General features: G+C 34.1%; 2 protein-coding genes across 2 annotated transcripts; both read right to left on the reverse strand.

Annotated features, from left to right (window-relative positions):
* Positions 1–3,268: 3,268 nt before the first annotated feature.
* Positions 3,269–5,492, reverse strand: LOC100246634 (2-oxoglutarate-dependent dioxygenase DAO). The gene is made up of 3 exons (XM_002263088.5): positions 5,098–5,492; positions 4,058–4,373; positions 3,269–3,946 (listed from the first exon to the last, which is right to left on the reverse strand). The coding sequence occupies exons 1-3, from the start codon at positions 5,427–5,429 to the stop codon at positions 3,698–3,700; spliced, it is 897 nt and encodes a 298-aa protein (XP_002263124.1). The 5' UTR covers positions 5,430–5,492; the 3' UTR covers positions 3,269–3,697.
* A 1,928-nt stretch (positions 5,493–7,420) lies between these two features.
* Positions 7,421–24,969, reverse strand: LOC100261900 (kinesin-like protein KIN-14I). Its single transcript, XM_002263113.5, has 24 exons — positions 24,773–24,969; positions 23,970–24,237; positions 23,376–23,448; positions 23,070–23,201; positions 22,752–22,990; positions 22,295–22,622; positions 17,352–17,451; positions 17,073–17,254; positions 16,819–16,934; positions 16,499–16,601; positions 16,124–16,276; positions 15,871–16,017; positions 15,536–15,736; positions 11,863–12,027; positions 11,676–11,780; positions 11,353–11,493; positions 11,065–11,259; positions 10,806–10,932; positions 10,438–10,640; positions 10,161–10,343; positions 9,809–9,904; positions 9,428–9,625; positions 8,678–8,949; positions 7,421–7,938 (listed from the first exon to the last, which is right to left on the reverse strand). Exons 2-24 carry the CDS (start codon positions 24,122–24,124, stop codon positions 7,746–7,748), a joined length of 3,807 nt encoding a protein of 1,268 aa, XP_002263149.3. The 5' UTR covers positions 24,125–24,237; positions 24,773–24,969; the 3' UTR covers positions 7,421–7,745.
* Positions 24,970–25,984: the final 1,015 nt, after the last annotated feature.

The following is a 25,984-nucleotide window of genomic DNA, read 5'->3' on the forward strand; positions in this document are numbered from 1 at the left end:
CATGTAAATGTTTTGTCCCATTCTTGCTATCGGCCTTGAGCTTTCCTTTACAATGCTTACAATAGCATAATCTTGTCCATTTTCTATGATTTTATCAAAATCATTCCAAACAGCCGAAGTCAATTTTCTTCTTTTAGATCCCAATGCTCCATTAGTAGTTGAAGTATTGCTTGTAATTGGAGTTGAACCCCCACTTAGCATGAAAATTTTTTCCCCTTCTTTTGATGTCATTTTTCTTAATATGAAATAAAGCTTATAAGTAAAACATTCAAACCCAAATTAATAACACTTCGTTACCACATATTAATTGGATGGATTTCAGAGCTCTTTTCCAAGTGTTGCCCAAAAAAAAAAACGAGGAGTTACACTGGCACTCGAACTGAGCACCTTATGTATGCTATTTCTTTACTATTGGGGTTTGGGACTTGACAACTACTAGCTAGTAAGTTCCATATGAGCAACATGCTGAAATGATCAATGTTTTAAAAATCGGACCGAACCCGCCGATTCGACCGGTCGAACCGTCGACCGGTGACCTTTCCGGTTCGGTCCAATCCAATGAATCGTTTTATGGTCAAACCGCCGGTTGAACCGCCAAACTGGTCAAACCGTCCAGTTTTTTACGAACCGGCCAAGCTTTTTTTTTCCTATTCTACAAATATTTGTTACTATTAAGAGGCCCATTAACGATTGAGCCCATTCCAAGCCCAATACTTTTAAAACTTAACTAATTATAAACCCATATTTGGTTCAAGCCACCAGGCCCAATCCAATAAAAATATAGCTTATAAATCTTTCCCTTGGGCTCTGCCTCCAAGCCCAATTTGCTGACTTGCTTTGCTTACAAAGTATGTTGCAAGGTATCTATTTATAGAGCACTTGAAGCACATGGAATTCATGTGCTTCCAATGTGGGACTGGGAATAGTACTAACATGGCCTCTTTGAGGGCTGGACGCATGAAGACTGGACTTATGAACCATTGAGCATTGCAATGTTGTTAAAATATATATATATATATAATAAGACTTAAGATTAATGTTTTTATTTCAAATTTTTATCATATAAAATCTGTAAAGAAATGTAAATATTTAAATTCCTGTTTATTTTTATAATAATAATTATAAAAAATAATATAAGCTAATTAATAGAATAATTTTAAAACAATAAAATACAAAAAAAAAGATAAAATTAAATATTATAAATTTTTTCATCTTAAATATATCTTCATTCTTAAATATTACATATTTCTATTTAATAAAATTTAAAATATTAAACTTTATCATTTAATTTAATATACCAAATATAAAAACCAAACATTATTAAAATTTATAATTTTATATATTTTTAATTTTATATAATATATAAATTATATATTTATTACATCACCGGTTCGACCGATTCGACCGCTGGTCCGACCAGTGAACCGCGAACCGATAATTTTTCCAGTTCAATGACCAGTCTGATTCTGAAAACATTGGAAATGAGAAAAAAAAAAAAAAAAAAAACTACACCTTGTTGTCACCAGATTACAGATCTACAGTACGTTTGGACTCTCCAAATTTTATGATTAAGCTGCAATTACAATGATCCCAATAAGAAAGACAATCCCAAATATCCCCTCCAAATCTCTCATTTTTCCCTAGAAACTAACAAAGAAACACCCCAAACTAAACAAATTAACATTTGAAAAAAATACCAAACGTTCAAGACACAAAAAACAAAACAAATAAATACAAATCAACAAAGAATCATACCAGTTTGTAAATACGTGAAGATATGATTCCTATGGAGAAAATGGCAGTAGCGTAAACTGAAGAGATTGCTAGTAGTTGTGAATATGAGATAAACAAGGATGAATCAAGAGGAGATGGAAGAAATGAGATTATTGAATGGATTTTCGGATGGACTATTTGATGGATTTCTGCATTGAGTGGGAGGAACAACCCTAGTGTTGAGAGGAATGAGAACCCTAAAACGAGAGAAGAAGAAAACCTGAAATGATAAAATGGAGCAAATATTTATAGGTGGATGGTAAAGTTGTAATTTCATATTCGGGGCGGGTCAAATTATTACTAAACCCGATCCCAACCCCGAACCCAATTTGGGTTTTTAAAAAAAAACTGAACCCGGCCCATCCTCGATTTCTATGTTCCCAAACCTGTTCTAATAGGGGCAGGTTGGGGCAGGTGACCCAAAAAACCCGCGAAATTGTCATTCCTATAAGGGAGCAAGGATGAATACTGGTAGGGTCCATTTCCATATCCCCAAAAATTGTTGCCCTTTGTTTCACCCAAAAAACTCACTTGCATGCCCGTCACCACCAAACCCCTTTTCATGCCAATAAAATCTTGCATTTTTCTTCCTATAAGAGCCTGCCTTTTTTTCAACCAATGGAGCTCATTTTTGGCCTTCAATTGTTACTTATAAATAATAGGCTTATGGAGATCATTTGAAAAGATTGAGAAAATTCCAACTACAAGAGTTGTACATAAAAGTGAAAAAAAAAAAAAAGTAGTGGATATCACACGGAGTGTGAGAGAAAAAATTAGTGCTCCACAAAAAGAGTACTTAGTGATAAAATTGTGAGCATATCTTAGGGTGTGTGAAACTTTAAGTAAAGAAAATACTTTAATAATATTTTATCTCAATTCTATTATATATTGAATTCTTTTCTCCACTTTATCCCATGGAGGTCTCCCTTATTTTGAGGGTTTTATTATGTAAATTAAGTGTTCCTTTCTTGTACACTTTTATTTATGTGGATTGACACTATCACCCATTTATTCATTTAAATTTTTCAAGATTGGCATAGCTACTCAATTACTTATTTAAATTTCTTAAGGTTGGCATAGCTACTCAACTATTTATTTAAATTTCTAAAAGTTGGCATAACCACCCAACTTGTCATTTCATTTCCTGTGAATTGATATTGCCACCCAATTATTAATTGACAATTATCGTGGATTGGCAAAGCCACCAAAATAGGATTGGAGATTGATCTCTTAGAATAAACAATACTTGTCAAAAAATGGGAAAATTGGAAGGTTTCGGAGATGTTTGTTTTCTTAAATTTAAAATTAAATGGTACTTAATAGTGCTAATATTAAATTATTAGTTTTTTAAATATTTTATTTCTATTAGATATTAAAAAAAATCAATATATCATTTTTAGTATTAGGAAAAAAAATCAAATATCTTGATTTTTGTCTATTCAATAAAAATTTAATAAATAAGTAATAAATTAACAAAAAGTAAATAAATAAATAAATAAAAAAACACAAACTATTTGAAATCCGAAAACAAGTTGTTTTTTAACCACCAAAAAAAAAAAGGGGTAGTTTAAAAAACAAACAACTACATGCATTTGGAGAGGGTGCTGAAACAATACAAGTTTTCAACAAAGTGACCAAAGGTGAAAGGCAAAGGCGAAAGGAATCTTTCATCAAATCCCTTAGGGAGGGGGCTAGAGTTATGCTAGAATGCAGGATTTCTTTGTGCACTTCAAGCATGTATGGTGGTGTATCATGTGCCCTACTACTTTTTTGGTCCTGTTTCAAAAATCTCTTTTTGGCCATAAAAGAAGAGTAGAGATCTGTAAACATACAAAACTAACCATGCTCCCAATTAATAATTTATTAAGCATAAAAACATCACCAAGGCAACACTGGAACAGTGGAACCCTCTTTTTCTTTTTGTCTAGGAGTCGACGCGCACAAGCGCCAGAGCTTCACCAGCCTGCAATTTGGTAGAGAGGCGGAGTTTTCTATAATCCTCATAGGTGACGGGAACAAAAAGGCGAGGGTGTTCGGAGTCCACCAGCTCCGGCGGGGCTTCCACTGCTGCATCCTTGGGCCCTAGCAGAAAAGAAGCAATTGACAATCGCACTGCTGCCTCCTTGCATTGTACCCTATGCTTCACGTTGCACAATCTTCCGTTGCTCCACACCTTCATTGCCACACCACCAAACGTGTTTCAGAACATGAACGTGAACGTGAACGTGTAAGGAAAAACAACATTGAATTGAAATATTTTGAGAGCATTAGTTGATTTGCCAACCGTGGCAATGTCTCCCAGATTGACAAGGAGAGTCCCTGGCATGGGATCCACCGCAACAAATGCGCCAGACTTGTCCATCACTTCAAGGCCCCCTACATTTTCATCGTCCTGGAGTATGGTAAGGAAGCTGGAATCTGTGTGGATTTGGACGCCCGGGGAACCCACAGTTTCAGGAGTGAAGTTGTATTTGTTTATCCTAAACTGGCAGGGCCATTCCTTGAACAAATCGCCTCCTAACCCCATGGTTTCTGCCAGCTTGTTCCCGATATCCATGGCCAGCTCCTGCACTGCTTTGGCGTAGATCTTTATTGTCTCCCTGGTGGTAATTAAAACTCAAAAAGAGTTCACTTCATGGAACTACTGAATTAATTAATGGATATTAGAGTCCTTTTGGAAGGTTTTTGAAAACATTTGTGTATTATTTTTAGCAACTAAATTCTGTTTGAGATTGCTCACGACACTATTTAAAAAAAGCAATTGAAGACTTAAAATTTGTTCTTAAAAAACATGTTTTCAGATCAAATTCTCAAAAAAACCAGTTTTATGTTCTGAAATAACAGTTTCCAAAGAGGGTTCAATTTCTTCCCAAACCAACAATCCCTTTCCCATCTCATGGGATTGGAAGGTGAGCAGTTTACTCTTTGCCTTTTAAGTGTTATATTAAGAGAATATGGTTTGAATCAAACACTGATTTATCATGGAAAAATTACTGAGAAAAAAAAAACAGAGGAAGAAGACAACTGAAAGGAGTTTGAAATTATTGTTTCTTCTTAAAAGCAGGGAATTTTTGCACAGGTTTCTTCAATTTAATAATTTTTCTTCTTGAACCAACTTGACCCTGTTTAGCGGACTCTCCTCTGATTTCCGGTTAGATCTCTTGTGCTAAACAACCAAGAGAAAAAAAAATGCAGAATGCAAAAAGCAAAAGGGTGATTCTAATTCTAAGAACATGAAAAGAAAATTGAAGAAAAAATAATAGTTGAGAAGAAAATAAGAAACTATGAAGAAAACATTAGGAAATAAAAAATAAAAAGAGAGACCTTTGGTGAGGAGAGGCATCTAACTGAGAACAAAATGCATCCACAGCCTGGTGGGAGGCCATGTCGTAGAGACCCAAGGCCTCGTAAAGAGGATTGACCTTGCTGGGTGCCATGTAGCCGCTGCCAGCTATCACGTCAGTGTTCCGGCGTTTGACTTCCAGGGGAAGGTCAAGGAGAGATCCGACGACGGACTTCATTTCAGACAATAAAGATGGAGGGATGCTATGGTTAACAACTCTGAAACAACCCCATTCCTCGCATGCTTCTCTCAGCCTCCGGAATTGCCTAGGAAAGTCTTGCATATCAATCGACGGGATGTCGCCGGCGGCCATTTCCTTTGCTTCTCTCGTCTCATCTCCTTTCTGCTCTCCCCTGAATTTATACTCGACACTAGAGAGGCCGTCCTAGTTTGGGTTGTTCTTTTGTGGGGATACAAAACACACATATTCCACGTCAACCACACGTGACCAGACATCATGTCGCAGGTATTGCTTCATATGGGGCCCACTTTATGTAAAATTTCGCGACCTGTCGCGTCCCCATTGCTACGTCTTGAAATCCACTTACGTCAAAAGTTGTTGATCGGCCCCACTTGTGTCGAAAGTTGTCGGTCCTTTGACTTCCTTTTTCCCCGTTCTTCCTTTTAGCCATGCGTGGCTGCTCAAAATGGAGTCAGGAGTTTACAACTTTCCCTTTGATTAAAATGATCATTTGGACTTTTTCTCGTACTGCTGTTCAAAATGGTCTCATAATTCTTTTTAATCAATATCTGGAAATACAAATTTTAAATCATTTTTTAAAATTACAACTTGTAATTATTTTGTTGCTCTTTGATAATTTTGGAGGATAAAGTGTTAATTTTTTAACATAAAAGGTAAAATATAAGTCACGTCAAAAATTGAAAAGATAATATATATTTAATCCACTTTAAACTTATTGTTTGTAATTTATATATATATTTCTTTAAAAAAATAAAATTGCCAACATTAGTTTAAAAATCCTTACGGTTTATATTATATTTGTAAAACAGTCTGATTTGACTCCAAACTCTTACCTTTGAAATTGTTTTCTTAAAATTGATTATTTTTTAAACAAATTTAAGGTGGCTTTTTATAAAGGATTATAAACAAGATTCTTATACTATAAGTATAGTATCTTAAAGTAAGTTAAAAAAAATTATTTTTTGATATTAATTTTATCCTTTAAAATAATTGAGAATATCTTTTAATAACTGCTTTTTAAAAACAGTAAAATATTGCCTAATAGGTTGTTAGTTTTACAATTGGCTAAGCAACGGCGGACGAGTCAGGGCACATGGGAGTTGGGACATATGCCCCCATCAATTTTCTTTTTCATTTTTATAAAAAAAAATGGAATGTTAGAGGATTTTTAAAAATAAAATAAAAATAGAGATTTTGCCCCCTAAAAAATATTAATTTAATTTAAATTTTTGAAAAAAAAAATTGCATTTTAATGTTATTAATAAAAAATAATACTAATCCTCAAATATTTAAATAAAAGTAACTGAATAAATTTTAAATGAAGCTGCAAACCAAATAAAATATTTTTTAAAAGCCCTTTAATGATCTTACTTAATATATCCCTTTTTATTTTATCTTCATTCATTTTTTTCTCAAGTAGACTTAATCTATTTTCCATATTTTAGTGAATGTAACATTTTTTATTTTGATATAATTTTTCCAATATAATTATATTTTACAATTTTTTGTGATAAATTCTCAATCCATTTCCATTTGAAACTTTTAAATTTATTTTGATATTTAGTTTTTAGCATTGAAGATAATATTTAGTTTTTTCATTTAAGGTGACATATCACTATACTAAAACTCTGATTATCAAAATTTTAAAAATTTAATTCACAATTCTTTTACACTTTTTAGTTCATTTGAATTTTCTTTTGGTAAAATCTAATTTTGACTATTTTTTTTTAATACATACATATAATCAGTCTCTAAAATCCATCACTTATTGTAATATATAAAGATTATTTAGACCCTTAAGTTTTCTGGTAGTGCTGCTAGGCGTTCGTCTTTTTCTTATAGCATTCCTGGAACAAAGTGTTGCGCAAAAGTTAGGCGTGAAGTTATGTTGCCTCATAAGTCATAAGACTCAATAACACGGAGTGCGTGTAGCGCCTCTGTTCCAGATGATAAAAGAAATTTTTATTTCATGTTTAACGGTTCCACGTGTGAAATGGTGGAAGAACATTAACCCCAATATCCGAACGTCTTCTACTCAAATTCCACATGATAAATTCAGTACCAGTCCTTAAAACTCATTTGCTTTTTGCATATTGCCTAAATGAAGTAAATATTGCCCAAGTGAAGTAATATTTGCTCAAGCGAAGTGACGAGGATACATAGATGTGATCTTCAAACTTCCATTGTGACGAGGAATTACAACAGAAAACCTCACTCAAGACATGATTGTGGTTGTCACTCTTACAATTTAAGAAAGAGAAAATTGAAGGTATATTACCCAATAATAAAGGTCAAGAAAAATATACAAGCCCCAAGCCCTGCCAGACTATACAATTAAGTTGTTCTTCCCCACAAAACCCCAACTACCAATCTGCATCACTAGCAAATTTGCCCAGATAAATCTTGCATCAAGTCCTCTATGGCACTCTACATGGAGTGCCGACCATCTGTTCTCTCTCTCATATTCCGTTCTTCTTGGATTTCTTCAAAATCATCATCATCTCCCCTTCTTCCAGCTTGTTCCTTCCAGTATGCAACCAACTTTTTCAAACGAACAATTTCTTTTGATGAAACATTTTTGCTTGCATCATTTACAATTGACCGGACCCTAGATGCATACCTGATAAAAAAAATAACTTCAAAATGTCATTTTCCAGAGCATCAATCTCAAAATAAGAATTTCATATTAGCTATAGATCAAGTGCTTGAACTAGGCCTAATATTGAGTTGATGGGAATTCATAAACAAATAGATAGTTGTTAGCCAGACTGACCACCTATGAACTGGCATAACCAAGAAAAAATAGTATATACATTTCCTTTAAACTTTAAAATAACTCATCACATGCCAAATTTACTCGCCCTTCCAAACTTGCACATCTCCAATAATCCAAACCTAATTAGTTGGTACCACTGCACATCTTAATATGCTAAAATGAGTCCTCACTTGAGCTTGAGCTTATACAAGGAAAGGAAACTTCTAGAAGAACCCAGAGACATCTATATATCTCCAGAGATGGATGGAAACTCTTGAAATATTATAAAAGAACTAGAGTTCCCACAGTACCTATAAATAGGTGATGACCTCATTTGGCCAAACACTACACACTTTAGAGCTTTCAAGACATTATAAAGTGTTCTTGAATAATAAGTAATAAAGCTTCCATTCTTTCAAACTATGAGTGTTGCTTTCTTTGTTCAACTTTCGTATCGAGTACTATTGCTTAACAGAGTGAGCTAAGTTTTGGAAATGCTTACTTAGCAACTTCAAGTGTTTTGAGTTGTCTAAGTGTCACCTAGGAAATAACTAATTCTGTGACATTAAACAAAGAAATATAACAGAGATAGAAGAACACATACGTCAAAGAATTGTAAGTTTCATCCAAGTTTGATTCAGCTGGAGATATGTTTACGAACATAAGAGTTTTGGCATTGCCACCAAGTGAATCACTCATCAACATTGTCAACTTGTGGTTCCTATAAGGTATGTGTTGACCGCCAGATGACAAAGCACTGATAACATCCCCAAGAGCTGAAAGTGACTTGTTGATGCTTTGAGCTTCCTTAAGTTGATTACCTGAAGAGCCTGATTTCTTCACCCTTTCTGAACCAGCAAGATCCACAAAACTTAGCTGCAGATAGAGTTTTAAAATTGTCATGTAAAGACAAATAAACATTATCACAATAAGTAAGCCCCAACAAGACATCTCACACTCCATGTTAACACAGATTTATGCTCACAATAGTGTTTGCATCCTTTTTCCCGCTTAATTAGAAAAAACATAGGGAGATGTATATATCCATGTGCCTAAACCTTTACATTAGGAAAAGCATAAATCAAGATAGTATCAAAGAGAATAGGGATAATTTCACTCAACTCCCTTGAGGTTTTATCTAAATACAACTAGCCCTCATTGATTTGAAAATTCGTCAAATACCTCCCTTATTTTGAATTAGAGGGGAGGTGAGTGAAATTACCAAATGAGAAGGATAGGGAAGGCATATGATGAAATTTCAAACCAATGGAAACTAAGTGTATTTAGGCAAAATCTCAGGGGAGGTCAAAGAAATTAACCCAAGAGAATATGCTCCAAGTGATAAAGATAATACCTTTCCTCTGGCAACTGATTGGGTTTGAAGATTGGTACTTTCAATGATAATTGAAAGAATCAAATGAGATCTTGAACTTTCTTCATTCATTTGAGTGCCAGATGTATGTCGTTGTTCAGATCCTCTTTGAATAATGCTTTTTAATTCCTCATATGTTGATAAGGATGCAATAGACACATTCTCCACAGATACCATGCCCTAATCATTGCAAATTAAGTCATCAATGAGGGCAAAAACCAAAAGATTTTGAAGTAAAATAACTTGGATCAAATTTTCAGTAAAAGTAGAATAACATTTTACTCATCCATAAATTGGACCAATCAATAACATCTCAAAAATAGAGTTGTCAATCACAAAAATTACCTACACAAAGATGATTACCTTTGAATCTTTCTTAATGTCCAGCTTCAAACGCTTTGCATTCTTTGGTAATAGAAGATCTACAAGTGTATCTTGATACAACTCCACCATGTATGCCTACACAATTTCACGATTTATGTCAAAGGTGAATAAAGGCAAAATAGAACAATATTTATTTAGATACTACATAAATTTTGCTTCCTATAAACAAGAACTTAATACGAAAAAGAAGAGTCATTGTATCTAAAGCACTTCTGTTTCAGTAATCACCAAACTTTCAAATAAAATAAATAAAACATATCAATCATAAAAAAAAATCTTAAGGAACAAACTTTATTTATTGCCTTTATTTATATCACATTAGTCACGTTACCTTTAACGAGAATGAGAATTTGTTGGCATCTCGCTTTATAATCTTAAAAAGTTCTGCAGTAGCCCGTGGGGTAAGACCGGGATTACCATCAGAACCATAAATTGTGAATGTCTTTCCAGAACCAGTCTGACCATATGCAAATATGCACACATTATATCCATCTACAGCCGATTGAACCAAATACTGCAATCATAAACATAGAAAATATCACACAACTTGAACTACTAATTAATGTAATCAAACAAGTTGCTAACAAACATTCATGATGTTGACTTGCCCTTGTATCCTCAAACACATCTTCTTGAGTGGCACTACCACCAAACACATGATCATATATATGTTGCTTTGCTTTATCATCTTTCCACGGATGTTCAACTGTAAACTCATCAAAAGTATTAAGAACACATCTTTCTTTCTCAACAACCTCTTTTTCGCTAAGAGGCCTTAACCGACAGAAAACTCTGATTTTGCCTTTCATATCTGTAATGTGTACAAGGGCCAATGTTGTGTCAGTGACATTGAGAAAGAATAGAAATTCTTAGAGATGTGAAAGACCAAAGAACAAAATATTTAACAAAAGAATAGAAGATATATGACCTAAAAGAATATCATTAAATATATTAAAAACTTTAAGGCAATGCCAACCTTCTATTATGTTAAAATATCGCTTCCTTAGAACTTGTTCGTCCTTGTAAAGAACTTCCAGCTCAGCTAGCTGAGCAGCTTGCATTTTCAAGATAGCGGCAGTTTGCTCATTCTTTCTATCAATGTCCTGAAAGCAAGCCAAGAATTTATTAGTTAGAAAGGTTCTCAATTTATGAGTATTGAGAAACAGAAATATTACTAACCTAAAAATATAATGAACAGTTAAAACAAAAATGAAAATCCAGTATAGGATTATTACCTCTTTCATTTCTCTCAATTCCTCTAATTCCTTTAAATTATTCTGTAATGAAGCCAAATCTGTAGCCCGAACTGCAAGAGTTGACTCAGCAACAGCCAAATCTTGTGTGACTACTTCTAGTTTTCTTTCAAGTTCAGACACTCGAAGCCTTAAGGTCTTGCCTTCTTGTTCAAATTTTTTCTCAAGAACTTCCACCTACATTTTGAACAGTTGGTAGAGAGATGAATGCCTTGATCATGCAAATGAATACATATGGAGGTTTATCAAAACAAGAGTTGACATTGTTACCTCATCGGCTTTCTTCTTTTCAAGCCTCTGAATTCTTTGTTCCAATAATTGTTTTTCATTTCCCAGTCTTTTGGCAGTTTCTTGGGCTACATGCAACTCCTCACAACGCCTTTTTAACTCATCTTGGAGTTTTAGTAACATCTAAACTTATCAACAGCCAAAGAACTAAAATTCATCACAAGCAAAGCAATAAAAAGTTACAGAATAAGAGGCAAGATTTGTAAATATGAATTTGCCAAAAGTACAAAAGAAAAGTATTTTTTTTCCCCATAATTCCATCATTGTTAAGACCAGATATAAATCTATTTTCTCAACATGTTTACCTGGCTATTTGTTCCAACTAAATCTTTTTTGGCATTGTTTTCTAATCCTTGACTACTTAACTTGCCCAATCTCACTTCCATACTCCTCTTCTCCAACAATGCAGCCTAATAAGCATGGAAACACATATCAGGATAAGCAAATGAAGAAGCTGTTAAAAATTGGACTCTATAAAGTTAAACTGCTAACCTGCAGGGCTGAATCTCTTTCATCGCATAATGATCTGAGTTTATCACGGTCACATATAACTTCTGTTAAGATCTGCTTCTCAGATATCAAGGAATCTTTCAAGCCCTCCAATTCTTCTTGCATTTTCTCCTGCTCCTTTTTCTTTTCATGCAAATCCTCTGATAACTAGATAAATATGAATATTAACTTCAAATGCAAGTTTTATAAGTCATTAAGATGAGATAGACATTAACAAAATTACCTTTTATATATTCCAACCGTCTTAACACTATAAAACCCCCCTCCTCCAAAAAAAAAAAAGAAAAAAAAAAAAAGAAAAGAAAACCATAATCCTTGTTGGTTCAAATGTTGTTTAGTTTTAACCTTATTGGTTTTTGTTACTAAAACTGTTTTTCTATGAAAAATATGATAAGTCGCTAGACGTTGACATCTGTTTCAAGTCTCACCAACTGATAAATAATTTGGAAAGCATCATGTACTGCATTTACAATCATTTTGATAGAGGAAATTAGAAAAAGGCATCAATGATAGTTATTACTACAGCAACCCAACCTGAACAGCCTGAGTTGTGGGTAACCTCACTCTAACATCTAAAGTTCCATAACATAAAAGGCCTGCTAGTTAGTATAGTCGGTAAGACTCCTTGTCTCTTACTGGATAAGCTAGTTAGCATCACCTTTATTAGGGAAATAAAAACTCTCTGTAAACTAAGGTAAATAACACTATATGCAGAAATGTTTTTAACAAAGCAATGCGTATATTTTATTTCATGAAAGAAACTATTTTGCCCATGTGCAATTCCACAACCAAGAAAAGCAATTCATACAAGACTTTGACAACCCTGTATCAAATTCTATTCAGAATTCTGACTATACTTTAGAGCATGGGTCCACATACACATGGGGAGTATACAAAAAAGTGAGCTGCACCAATGTAGACACAGGATATACAAAGCATACCAGAAGACAACACAATAAATAAAAAAACAACAGGCCAACGTACCACCTACCCCATACCCAAACAATCAACAAAATCCAGAAAAGAAGAATAAGACCCCTCCCTGCCATCTCCCTTGCGCAAAAGAAAAACATTTGAGGACATGGTCTTTCAATGCTATTTCTAACTGCTCGAACCAAGCAAGAGCTTGTTGACCCCATTAAGGAGAACCCACCTTACAAAAAAGAGGAAGAATAGTAAATACCATAGTCTGCTTGCCCACTCAAAGTGAATGAAGATGTGATTGGTTGTTTCCTCCTTCAATTCACACATCCAACATATGTTCATTAAAGAGCATCCTCTAATCATAAGATCAATAGTAAAAATCTTCATCCTGTAGCCTCCCACACAAAGAAACATCACTTTAGAACATGTAGCCCAGGCACAAATTTCTTTAGAGGTGAATGAAATGAGGTCCCCAAGCATATTCAAAGATAATATGACTTCACAAAGAATGGCTTTCTTGGCCAATTGCCACACCAACTTATCCTCACAATTCTGCCTAGTAATACAAGGATAGATAAGTTGAGAAAAGCACTCCATGGATGTCAACTCCCAACCCTGAAATCTCCTTCTGAATCTAGCAGCCAATGGCTAAGATTCCCCACTTTTTCCCCCCATACTCGAGGGAAAACTTAGTTGTCCTTAGTCTATCAAAAAAAAAAAAACCTTAGTTGTCCCCTCCCATAGCTAATCTCAAGGCTAGTTCTATCAAAGAAGTCCTCTCATACTCAACAAATGACTTTCCAAAGACTCATCCCATAGGTCACCCTCCTCATCCTTGGCCACCAATCCCTTCACCTCCCCAAACTTTCTCACAATGATTCTTCTCCAAATGTTGTCATGCTCCATACAAAACCCCAACACATTTTCCTAAAAATGCTTTATTAAGTAGTGAAATATTTTTACACCCGGCCCATGATCAATTTTTAAAGAGCACATAGAATTCCATTTCACCAAGTGAATTTCTGCCCCTCGCCCAACCAAAAAGTCGCATCAACACTTCTCTAGTTTGTTCCTCAACCTACTTGGAATTAGAAAGCAAGAAAAAAAGAGACTAAAGCTTGAAAGAGTGCACTTTGAGAAAGAGTTAAAATAAGGCCCAAATTTATTCACCACATTTTTATCAATGCATTATTAAAACAAGGCACCAAAATTATCAGGCTTTATTTCCACACTTTAAATTAGTTGGACCAACAAAAACCGCATAGTATGCACAAAAGCGAACAAATAAATGCATCTTTAACACATCTTTGTTAATTTTATTTATGCTATAGTGTGATGAGAACAAGGACTAAATTGCAGATCAATTAAATAAGTATTTAAACAAGTCTGCTTTAGGAAATTTTCTTTCCTTAAGACTAAGAGGTAAATAAACAAATTGAAGAGGGTATTTTGATATTTTATCTGGAAGGTCATAACCGCTTTGACTAATAGAAGGAAAAAGAGGTAGAAAGTGTTCTAGGGTTTGGCCAAAGGGAAGATGAGGGTGGGTTGGCTTTGTTCCTTTCATTTTGTAACTTTGGTTTATTGCGGTGGTGGGTGGTGGTAGCTGGATACGTGTTGGTATACCTTGGACTGCTATTTTGGCGGCCCTTTTTAATATATTTTTCTTTTTATCATTCAAAAAAAAAAAAAAAAAAAAAGAGAAATAGAATTCACGCTTCTCATAAAAAATCTCTAAGAGTGGTAGATAAAAAGCATCATTAAGAAGCAAAGTTGTAGAAAATGTTGATGAAAAATTTGTCTATTGGGCCTTTATTTTATTAAATACAAGTTTTTGAAGTCTAAAAACCTTTAAAAATAGAAGGGCACAATAGAAATTTTGGATTTAGGATTATTGGACTAAAACAAAATCAAGGATGTTCATTTGAAGTTTCGTTGTAGAACTGAAAAAAAAAACTCAGTTTGATTGATCCATTATGTTTATCAATTGATCAAGAAAGAAATTCCCACTTTGATTGATCAAACCTAGAGATTGATTGATCAACTGGGGTCAGTAAGCTTAAACGGATTATAAATATTTAGAACTTTAGAAACGTTTGCAAACAGTCAGAGACCCCTGGAATTAAAAAGTCAAATATTTGGGCATATAGATCTGCACCAAAGACAAAGAAAATGGGAAAATTAGTAAGGAAGGATCAAGTTCAAAGGAATTGATGGAAATATTTGCAGAAGCTAGGTGAACACTAAGACCTTGAGAAGACATTCTAGAGCATGGGAAGTATTTTATTGTTCAGAAATCTAGGCAAAGGACTACGATAAGACAAGAATATTTAAAAAATGTTTCGAAACCATGCCAGTTGTGTTTAATAATTTCTTCTATTTTATCAGTCACAGAACTTTGACTTGATTTTGAAAAGTAGATCAAACAACTTAGTTAGAATGATATGACTTTGACTTATGAATTTATGACCACTTTTTGACTTGTAAATGAAAAATATCAAATTGTATTAGTATCTGAAACCATATGATTTGATAACTTAATGATACACTATCACTTCGTATAAATCCTCAGTTCCCAACCATCACATCCCTTGGTAGGGGTTTTGATGTACTGCACTGTAGTTTCAAGTGGGTTTAACTTGCTCTTTTTTTTTCTTTTCTTTTTTTTTTTTTTCTTTTTTTTTTTTATGGGAACAGAAGGTTTAACTTGCTAATAATCCAAGCTACTTACTCGAATAGCATTCTTTTGGGATTCCTCCAAAGCTTTAGATAAATCTTGCACACGTTTCTCATAGACTTCAACACTAGGAGGCTTAACATTACTAGAAGAATCTCCATTCATAGAGCCACTAGCAGCAGACCGTGCTTTAGAATAGCGACGCAACATAACATCATTTATATGCGTCTGAAGAGCAACACAAATTTCTTCTCCCTGCATAAAATGGAATAGAACTCTATCAAATAATAATTTTTTGATAGGCAAACAAGGAATACATAAAAGAAAAAAGAGACTAAAACTCTAAAAATGTTATATATATACATATAGAAACTCAAAAGATTAAGAACCTGTTTAGTTTCAAACTGGAATATGTGGAGGACACCTGCAACTCTCATCTTAAAAAATACAGCAGTATTGCTGCTACCAAATTGCATTATATCTCTTAGTTCAGCAGAATGCAAATACTCTTTTGGAACTGGACGGAAAAAATGAACCTGTGAGAATGAACAATCAAATTCATGTTCTGTTGCAATAGATCTATAATTCAAACATCAAATTTGCAATGTACAGATACATTATAATAATATAACTCTGACTCACCCCTCGCTTATTAATGCCCAAGATGATCCGTCCAGGCAAAAGTCCAATGGGATCATCAATCTTGCGAACACTAAAGAAAACCGAATTCCCATAAGGCAGTGTTCTCAAGATCCTTAGAAATTGTTGTCTTGCATCATCTTTTGTCAAATGTTCCTATATACAGCAACATAATTAAATCAAAAGAAATATTGTCATCATCTTCTTTATGGATGAAATTTTGAGATCATTTAAAAAAGGACCACAAGAAAAACCAACCACCCCAAACCTTGTCAGATAATAACAAGCCCACTCCCAAATGTACAAAAGGTTGGAACTTCATGTTAGCATTATTTAAAGCAAATTACTAAATAAGGAACTTCAAGTTTTGATTCTTACCATCAAATGATAGCGAGAAAGAATATCTGACTCCCAATCCCTCTTTGCTCGGGTGATTGCAATTTGTCTAGGTAGAAATCGTTCCAAAAGTGATGTCCAATCACTGGAAAAATATCACACATTTAACAAGAAAAAAATCACTAGAAATTTCTAATATAAATGGAGAAATGAAACACAATCACCAAAAAACAATCTCTTATGCTTTAACACTATTATTTATGCCAAAAAATAATAATAATATTGTGTATCACTACTGTAATAGAAAAAAAAACAACAGAATAAATCCTGCAAATCAAGATGAAATAACTAGAATCACTAACGTGCATGATTCTGGGCAACCAATGAATCCAATCTCAATCAAAATCTGCAATGCAGATAGTTGTGCAGCATCATCTCTTCCAACAGGATAATTGCCCAATATATAGTCATGTTGCAACTGAAACAATAAAAACAAGTTAGATCAAAGCTTAAATCAGATACTGCCTGTTCAAAATTCCCATAGTTAGTCAAAGTTGTACATATTCAAATATTAATCAGAGTTGCTCACAAATTACTTTAAAATAAGATTACATACTTGAACATAGGATAACTGCACAAACATAGGGTCTGCTACAGATTCATCTGATTCCCGAAATAACTTCTTCTTGAAAATCAATTTGCAATGCAAAATTTCTCCTTTACTTCTATCCTTTGCTGCCTTGAATTCCGCCAATAAATCCCCAATATATTTGTTATCATCTAATCCAATATACTCCTCTATGTAAAAAGAAAAAGTGCACATCAAATGACTAATTTAGTGAGTCTGATTTAAAAAAATAAAATAAAATAATCCAGAAGATAATAAGATGGATACCGCTCCCAGGATCAGGTGATTTAGAACCAGTAATAATTTTCCGGCATTCAAACAAACTGAAGCTAGAGTATGCTGAGAGTTTAATTATTCCTGCAAGTTCCTGAAGCAGATATGCTTTGAATTAATATTATAAGATTTACAAAAGCTCAATAAAGAACAAAAATGTATATACCAGAAAATAGAACAGAGGAGCAGAAAGGCATAAAAAATTTCCATGGCGAGCAAACAAGAGGGAGTTACTTTCTTAAGCAAATCCACAACACCCAAAATTAATTAACTAAAATTACATGATAAACACAAACAGTGGAAAAATCTAACCAAATAAAGGCTTATGAAAAGAATTATCAAGAAAAAGAAACTACAGAAAAATTCTTTCCTTTGAGGATCAATGTCTTCAATAAAAGGAATTAAGACAATGTTTGGTTCATGGAACACAAATTTGAGGTATAAATTCCACACATTAGTTATCCACATTCTGGTATTTGGAAACAAAAGGAATTTAAGCAACAAATTACTTCTATTACCAATCTTGTATTTAGTTTTCTAAAAAATTGAGTTGACAATTTCTCAATAATATGCCATATAATTGTGCATAAATTGAGAAGCAAAAAGCTATAGATGGATTCAAAACCATGTTTCTAATACAACATTTAGTCAGTTGCTATATAACATGACATATATGTTGACTTTCATTATATTAGAAAACTAACTTTGTAATTATATATTTTTTTTTTTTGATAGGAAACCACGCGTGAATATATTGATAGAAAAAGAAGTACAAAAGGAGGATGAGGAATCCTCCCGCCAAAAGTAAAACTAAACAACATGAAAAAATAACAATACACTAGGCCGTCCCATTGGAACTATTGGATCTACACACTGCTAGCCAATCAAGTTGTAATACGTTAAGGGGGATGCCCTTAAAACCCGCTGAACAAAAAGCCCAAAAGGACACAAGGAAATGAATGGAATCCCAAAGATTCCCTGAATTCCTAACTTTGTCCTCAAATATCCTAACATTTCTTTCCCGCCACACAACCCAGATTAACACTATACTCGCGTTTTGCCATAGAATTACCCCTCTCTTGGACTTGCCAAATCCTTTGTAATTGATGAACATCATGTCTAAAATGTTTTTCGGAGGTACCCAATCCATCTTGGCTAGCTGAAAAAGTCTGTGCCACAATCCCAACGTCACTGAACAATGGAGGAAGAGATGATCTGTTGATTCTCCTTACTCCATACACAACTTACATATGTCAGGGCTAAGAGCTTTGTGGGGTCTCCTCAATTGTAGCAAGTCATTGGTATTTAGCTTCTTGTGTGCCACAAGCCAGACAAAGGCCTTAACTTTGAAAAGGACTTGAGATTTCCATACAAACTTAGGGGGGAAAAATGGAGATGAATCAGGCATTTGGGACAAGGCTATAAAGAAAGACTTGACTGTGAACAAACCTGAAGACAATAAGGACCATGATCTCGCGTCTAAAGCGGAAGTGGATAAATTCATACAATCTAGAGAGTGCATGAGGCATTCTAGATCTTCTATCTTAGAATCGGTTAGATTACGACGGAAATTAAAGTTCCATGAGAAAGGGCGAGACGAACCGAGAATTGAAGATATTGGAATATTTTTATCCATTACTACTCGATATAGTCTTGGATATTGGTCTTTTAAGATTTGGTCCCCCCACCACAAATCTTCCTAAAAGCGAATTCTTTCCCCATCTCCTACAATAAACCGAGTATACTTGGAAAAATCCTAAAAGCCTTGTGCAATGGCCTTCCAAGGACAACGGTGTGACTATCTAACTACAGTATTGGCATCCCAACCATTTGAGTGTGTCCCGTATATGCTAAGAATGACTTGATGCCATAGAGATGTACTCTCCCTAGGAAACCTCCACAACCATTTCCCTAAAAGAGCACGATTCCTTAAAGGTATCTTCCCAATTCCCAAACCCCCTTTAACCCTCGGCTTGCACACTGCTTCCCATCTAACAAGATGATCTTTTTTGCCTTCCCCAACCCCTGACCAAAGAAAGTCCCTTTGCATCCTCTCGACTTTTGCAACCACTGAAGCTAGAATCTTAAACAGCAAAAGGAAGTAGCTAGGGATATGGGAAAGGCAAGAGTGTAGGAGAGTTATCCTACCACTTAAAGATAAGTAAGCCTTTTGTCATCCGTCTAATCTCCTAGAGATTCTCTCAATCACTGGATTCCAAAATCCACAAGCAGTTGGATTCCCTCCCAAAGGAAGACCCAGATAAAGTATGGGTCAATCTGAAGCCTTGCAGTCAAGCATCAATGCTAACCTAGAGAGATGATTTTGATCAAGGTTGATGCCAAAAAGATTATATTTGAAATTCCTAAAATAAAATAATCATGTGAAATGATATATAAGATAGGATTGTGATTTTTATTTATTTATACAATTAATTATTCCACTTATATTTTTGAAAATCTAAAACAAAAAAAGGTTAACAGAAATTAGCAATAGCATGTCTTTCTTCTTTCTTTATCTTTGATTAATTAAAAAAATCAAGAAGGTGACATCCTTCAACAATATATAAATCTAATCAAAACATGAGAAGAAACTCTTAAAAGAGAAGTCTAAACTTGGTTTTGATTCTCATTAATACGCAATAAAGTGCTTTTATCCAAATTTGTCTTAAGCTTAGAGACAATAACAAAGACCATTATAATTGGTTTAAGATTTTGAAAGTTGAGTGACCTAGATCATGAGAAAAAGGATACTATCATCTACAAACTATAAGTTACCTTGTTCTAAACCTGCCAACCAAAATTGTTTTGATCTCAATATCAATCTACTCAAAACATCAAAGACGATGGTGAAAAGAAAAGGAGATAGTGGATCCCTTTGTCTTAAGCCCCTAGATGCCTTAAACCAGCCTCTAGGACCCCCATTTATTAACACAAAATTAGTAGTCAATAAGCCCTCACAAATCTAAGATCTCCATTTCGCCTCTGGAATTTTTCATTCTAAAGCATGGTTTAAGAAAATCTCACTCACACAATTCTAAGCTTTTTCAAAATAATCTTCAAAAAAAAAAACACCTCCTCTTAAGCATCTTTTCTCATCCATCACTTTGTTGGCTGCTAAAACAGAATTTGAAATTTGTCTACCCTCAACAAATGCTCTTTGAGAAATATTAATGGTCTCATGTAAAACTCCTCTTACAAGCCTAGACAACATTTTAGCAATGATCTTGTCGGGGATAGTGACCAAACTAATGAGTTAGAAATAAAATAAAATAAAATAAATAAAATAAAAAACCTAGTAATTTGACACTTCTTAGGCATTAGAGCAATGAAAGTTGTATCCCATTGTCAAGGAATTCATAAAAAAATTTCAACAAGTCCTCCTTAATAATGTCCCAACACTCTTGATAAAACGTTATACTAAAATCATCTAGATTCGGTGCCTTATCCTTGCCCATTTGAAAGATTACTGGATCTTCCAACTCCATTTCCTTTGTAGCCCTCAAAGAAGCTAACTCAATGGTTAAAGTCCCTTCCCTCTCTTTAAAAATCAAACATAGAAATACCCCTCAAGGTGGCTTCTTTCCTTTGTTTGATATCTCCAAAAATAACCTTGTTCTAGATTTTCAAGTTTGCCTTGAAGCCTTGCAACTTTTGCATAAACCTATGAGCTTCCCACCCAAGTACTAGTACAATCATTGAACCTAGGATGGAACAACCACATTTTTTAGAACCACAAAGGAGCCAACCCCCCGCTTGAAGGATTGTATCTAAGACTCTAGGGCAATGATTGAGACAAGTAGGAGGTATGTTTCTTGCAAGTAATGAGGTTATCAAACTCTCTCATGCTTGAGGTTATCCCAAAACCCTGTGACTTTTCTAAGATCCTTCTAATAACATTAAAATCTCCTCTAGCACACCACCTTAGGAATGTTGGCCCAAAAAGATCTTATATCTATTCCAAACATGCCTTTGTAGGTGTAAAATCATTTGGTTCATGAACTGGCGAAAACTAAAAACCATTTCCCTAAGGATGGTTGAATAAAATTGAAAAAAGGGCTTGCCACCACATTAGAGCAAGAGAATGTCCAAGAATCTCACATTCGCTAAAAGCCAAGAGTTCCATCCAGTCCCTATCCCTATACATCTAAATGCTATTCACTAATTTTCTGTAGGCATTTCACCTTTTTAGTCTCTTGGAGCATAACCACATCAAGAGCTTCTTTGCATAACAGAACCTTCATCACCCTTTTTTTTTATAGAATCCAAGCCTCTTATATTCAAACTAGTAATCTTCATTGACACCTTGGCAATCCCCAAAAAACTGAGATAGAGACCCTTATATCCTCACTTCTCAGATCCTAATCATTAACTTGGTTGCTCTCCCCCCATTTAACAAACTAGTAATAGCAGGCTAGCAGCATCTTCAGTTGAGGTATCATTTCCCAGCTGAAGTAATATTGCTACTACAGCCTTTTATATTCAGTTCCTCATAAATCGCTTCTTTTGTTATTTAACTAACTAAACACCTAGAAAGGACCTCGGAAAGACTAGGGATCATTTGGCAGTTGGTAAAACACAAGTGGTTCTTTCGAAAATGAAAATAATGAAAACAACGAAATTGTTAAATGTTGACACTTTTCAAAATTAGAATAACAATCTTTTAAGACTTTGTAAAAACAACCAATTTCCAAAGAATGTTTTGTAAAACAATTTTTGAAAACGTGCCGCCAAACACGTTTTCTATGTCTTTTCATTTTCTATTTATGAGAATAGAGAACAGTTCTCAATTCCACCACCAAACAAGTTCTAAAATTCTGTTAGTCATCATGTTGTTCCTAGAAGATCTTACTTCATCTTTCTTATTTTCTAAGTTCTTTTCCTTACTAAATATCTACACAAGTACATAGATCTATATAAAAGATGAAGCTTTTTAGTACCTCAACAGCATCAGCTACAGTTGTCGCCATGTCGTATGCAATTTCTTCAAAAGTTTCATCCAAGAAAAACACTATAGTAGTAAGCTTTTTTCCAGTTAAAAGAGCTTCAATCTCTTCACGTCCAGGTATTGTATGTCTAGGTCCAGCCTTAATGGAACGCTTCAAAGCATTTAATGTATACAGTGCAAGGACTTGGACCTCAGAATCAACATTCATGCCATGTGCTACATTGTGGACATACTCTGATAAATATCCACCAATGTCCTTGCTAGGAGGCATGGAGGAAGCACATAAATACATTAGCTCCCATGCTCTGATTAAAAGTTGCCTGTGTTTTCAGAAGCAATAAAGGTAGCATGATTAAAGAAATAAGGTTAGTCCTTGCACCAGCAATTAGAAGTGCAGATGGAATGGGTCATGAAAATCAAACATCATACTAGAAAAGGAATGTGCATACCTATCAGGATTATTCCTTGTTTGCTTTGAAATCTGTGCAAAAAGTTCGTCTCGGAGCTCTGGACGCTTTAAAGTTTGCTTATACAGTTTCCCAACAAGCTCAATCCGCTCATCTAAACTTGTTTGACTTACTCGATCAGATGAATCAACTTCCATGTACTTCAAAATTATCTGGAACAGTTTTATTGCCCGACTTACCAGGTCACTGTTAATTTTAAGTAATGATGTCGGTATAGGATCCTGTCAAAAAGATGTTAGTTAGCTCTTTCTGCTGGGTGCTAATAATAAAAAAATGTCATGAAAAGTAGCATATTATTACCCTTTGGAAACACATCATATCCTCAAATGTGAATTTGTCTCGAACTTGAGGCCCTACCGATCTTTTAGAAAAAAAACCACGTTTTCCAGAAGATTGAATCTGTTTTTGCATTGACCTCAAAAATCCTTCCACCTAAATGGAAAAATTGAATACAACAAAATCAAAGGTTTACAGAGTTTAAACAAAAAATCTAAAAGCTCAATATGGATTCAACTCATTCTATTGTTACAAAAATAGTTAATCAAAGGTGGATTTGGAAGCAGTTTTTTCTGTTGTATTACATGCATAGAAGTTATCTTTTCCCACCTGAAATCTATCAATCAAGGGTATGGCTCCAGCAAGTTCTGCTGGAATAGCTGCCGACAATGACCCTGGTGTACTGCAGCAAAAAAGAAATAAAATAATAGGTAGTCAAGCAGCAAGATGGATGTGACTCTTGCCCAACCAAGTGGAAATATATAAGCAAGAGAAAGACAGAAAGACGTATATGCTCATTGCCCGAACAAGAATAGAGGACAAAGGAGTTGGGGCAGGACAGAGAAGGAATGTGTCTGACACAAGATATTATTATAATATTTTTTTAAACATTGAACTACAAATTTATTGGGCCAAAAATTTCAGTTATGGATAACTTTGGACCAACATTTCAATTTAGGTGCAAATCTTTGTATTGTTAGAACAGGTTGAAGTTATTCGTTTAATTGAACTTTCTAAAATTCCAATCAATGATTTCAAAACTAAACAAGAGAACAACAAAATGACTAACCAATCCCAGACAGGAAACGAGCATCATTGATGCACCACAATTATACTGAAGGCCATGAATTTAAAATCTAGACAAAATTGAAGTTTGTGAATTTAAAATCTATACAAAGTTGAAGAGGATGACAAGAAACTTACAGGGGTGCAAAATTGGAACCATCGCTATCATATCCATCTCCATTTGAGATAGTGGCAGAGTTGTGCAAAGGTGTTTCATTGCCATTGCTAGAGCTAAATGAAGACCTACTCGTTCTTACAGTTTGGGCCATAACTGGTGGCATATCAATGGTCATTTCATATAGATTGCGCCAGTAGACCAGAAAACCTTCTATCTCACATACTCTCTCTCAATGAAGCAGCTTTTTCTCCTTTGTACCCTTTAAGTTCTTGGATGATATCTCAAAAGCTGCAAATTTATTTGATAACATAAGATATATCTTATTAATTACGCAGACAAATAAGAGGTACTGCAAAGATCATCATTCTCTTTATTCAAAACAGCTACCTACAAATGCTCCTATTGAAATGAACCCCCCAAAACCCAATTATAAGAAATCACAAAATATTCTCAATTCTGCGGAAACAAAATCAGAAAACTAAAACAGTCGACTTAGACTCCATTCAACTAACAGCAGCAACATCTATACAAACCCATTAACTATTCAACCTTGAAAAATAATTTATATTTCTTCTGGGAGGAAAAGAGGCAACATCAGATCCCAAATTAAGAAAGATAAAAGATCAAAATAAAAGAAACTTTCTCTTTGAAGAAATCAAAATCAGAAGCAGGACAACGATCCACCACACAGTGACACAGAGACGCTGATGAATGTATTGAACAAAAAATCATAAACTTCTGAGAAAAAAAGATGGTTCCTTTGGCATCCAAATGAAGAAAAAAGAAGATAGATCGACGACCAGAAAATGAGAAAGAAAAATACCATCGCAATGCGCTGTCTCCTTTAAGCATGGGTCCATTACTCGGGGAAAAGGCAGATCTCAGCTCATCAAAGCGGTAGAGGGGAAAAGGGAGACAGATGAGTGAGAGAGAAGAGAGAGAGTCACGAGAAGTGAAAGAGTGGAGAGCTGCTTTTGGAGAAGAGGAAAACAACACATAACATTTAAATTTTAAAGAGAAAAATCAAAGCAAAATTAAAATTAAGAAATAAAAGTGAAAACAAAAAACAAAAAAATGGAAGAGCAGGAAAGAAATATCAAAACTAACCCTCGTCTCTTAGACAAAAGATAATATTTGATTTGAACAAGGAGAAGAATTGCTCATGTCAAGGGCAAGGCGGGAGAAACAAAGATTCGACCTTCCTGCCACATGCCGCTTCACCAGAATGATTTGGACTTCCCACCATGCTGGGTCCCACCTAAACGCAACTTCAACCTGAGATCACATCCGTTGAATCGTTCATCGTAAAGATAAGCCAGATAGGTCTCTTCCATCGTATCCTCCATCACCCAAAGCAAAAAAATAAAAATAAAAAATTAAAGTCTTCGCACAGTTACTTAAGCTCGTTTATAATGCAAAAATAAAAATAAAAATAAATAAATAATTTTTAATTATTTCAGAAAATATTCTAAAAAAAATTATTAAAAATATCTCATATTTATTTAAGAAAATAACATGTTTCACAATAAATTTTAAAAATATATATTTTATTAAAAGCTTATCAGATATATGTTTTAAGTTAAAAAATAGTTTTCATTAAAAGAAACAATTAGTCCACGACTCCTAAGGTATCAAGCCAATACGTACACTTTAAATTTGAATGTGGATAATTCAAAGTATATGATAAATTTGGAATTCTTGAATGAAAACACAAATAAATAATATTGAATATAAAATGATAATACCATATATGTATATATATATATATATGTGGTGCAAAATAATATGATTTAGATACAAATCAATAATATAATCAAATGATATTTCACTTTATATATTAAGTCCTATTTGAAAATAAGATTATTATGATATTACATAACTTGAACATTATTTATTATTTTTCAAACATTGGTATTTCAGGTATCTCAAATCCTAATTCATTATGTAAAACTATTAAGTCATTTAAAATATATATACTTTACTATATTGCAAATGAGAAAATAATAAAATAAATTTTGAATACTTCTGCACTATC

Source organism: Vitis vinifera, chromosome 4 (assembly GCF_030704535.1).
Source record: "Vitis vinifera cultivar Pinot Noir 40024 chromosome 4, ASM3070453v1".
NCBI classification, from domain to species: Eukaryota; Viridiplantae; Streptophyta; class Magnoliopsida; order Vitales; family Vitaceae; genus Vitis; species Vitis vinifera.

Excerpts from the sequence above, each read along its gene's own strand:
- LOC100246634 (XM_002263088.5), bottom strand. The coding sequence starts at position 5,429 with ATGGCCGCCGGCGACATCCCGTCGATTGATATGCAAGACTTTCCTAGG. Across the intron at positions 4,374-5,097 it reads GATGCCTCTCCTCACCAAAG|GGAGACAATAAAGATCTACG; the intron begins GTCTCTCTTTTT and ends AATTACCACCAG. Across the intron at positions 3,947-4,057 it reads ATCTGGGAGACATTGCCACG|GTGTGGAGCAACGGAAGATT; the intron begins GTTGGCAAATCA and ends GTGGCAATGAAG.
- LOC100261900 (XM_002263113.5), bottom strand. The coding sequence starts at position 24,124 with ATGACCATTGATATGCCACCAGTTATGGCCCAAACTGTAAGAACGAGT. Across the intron at positions 16,277-16,498 it reads TTTCTCGCTATCATTTGATG|GAACATTTGACAAAAGATGA; the intron begins GTAAGAATCAAA and ends TGCTGTATATAG. Across the intron at positions 10,344-10,437 it reads ATGTGTTTGAGGATACAAGG|TATTTGGTTCAATCGGCTGT; the intron begins GCAAGTCAACAT and ends TTATGATTGCAG.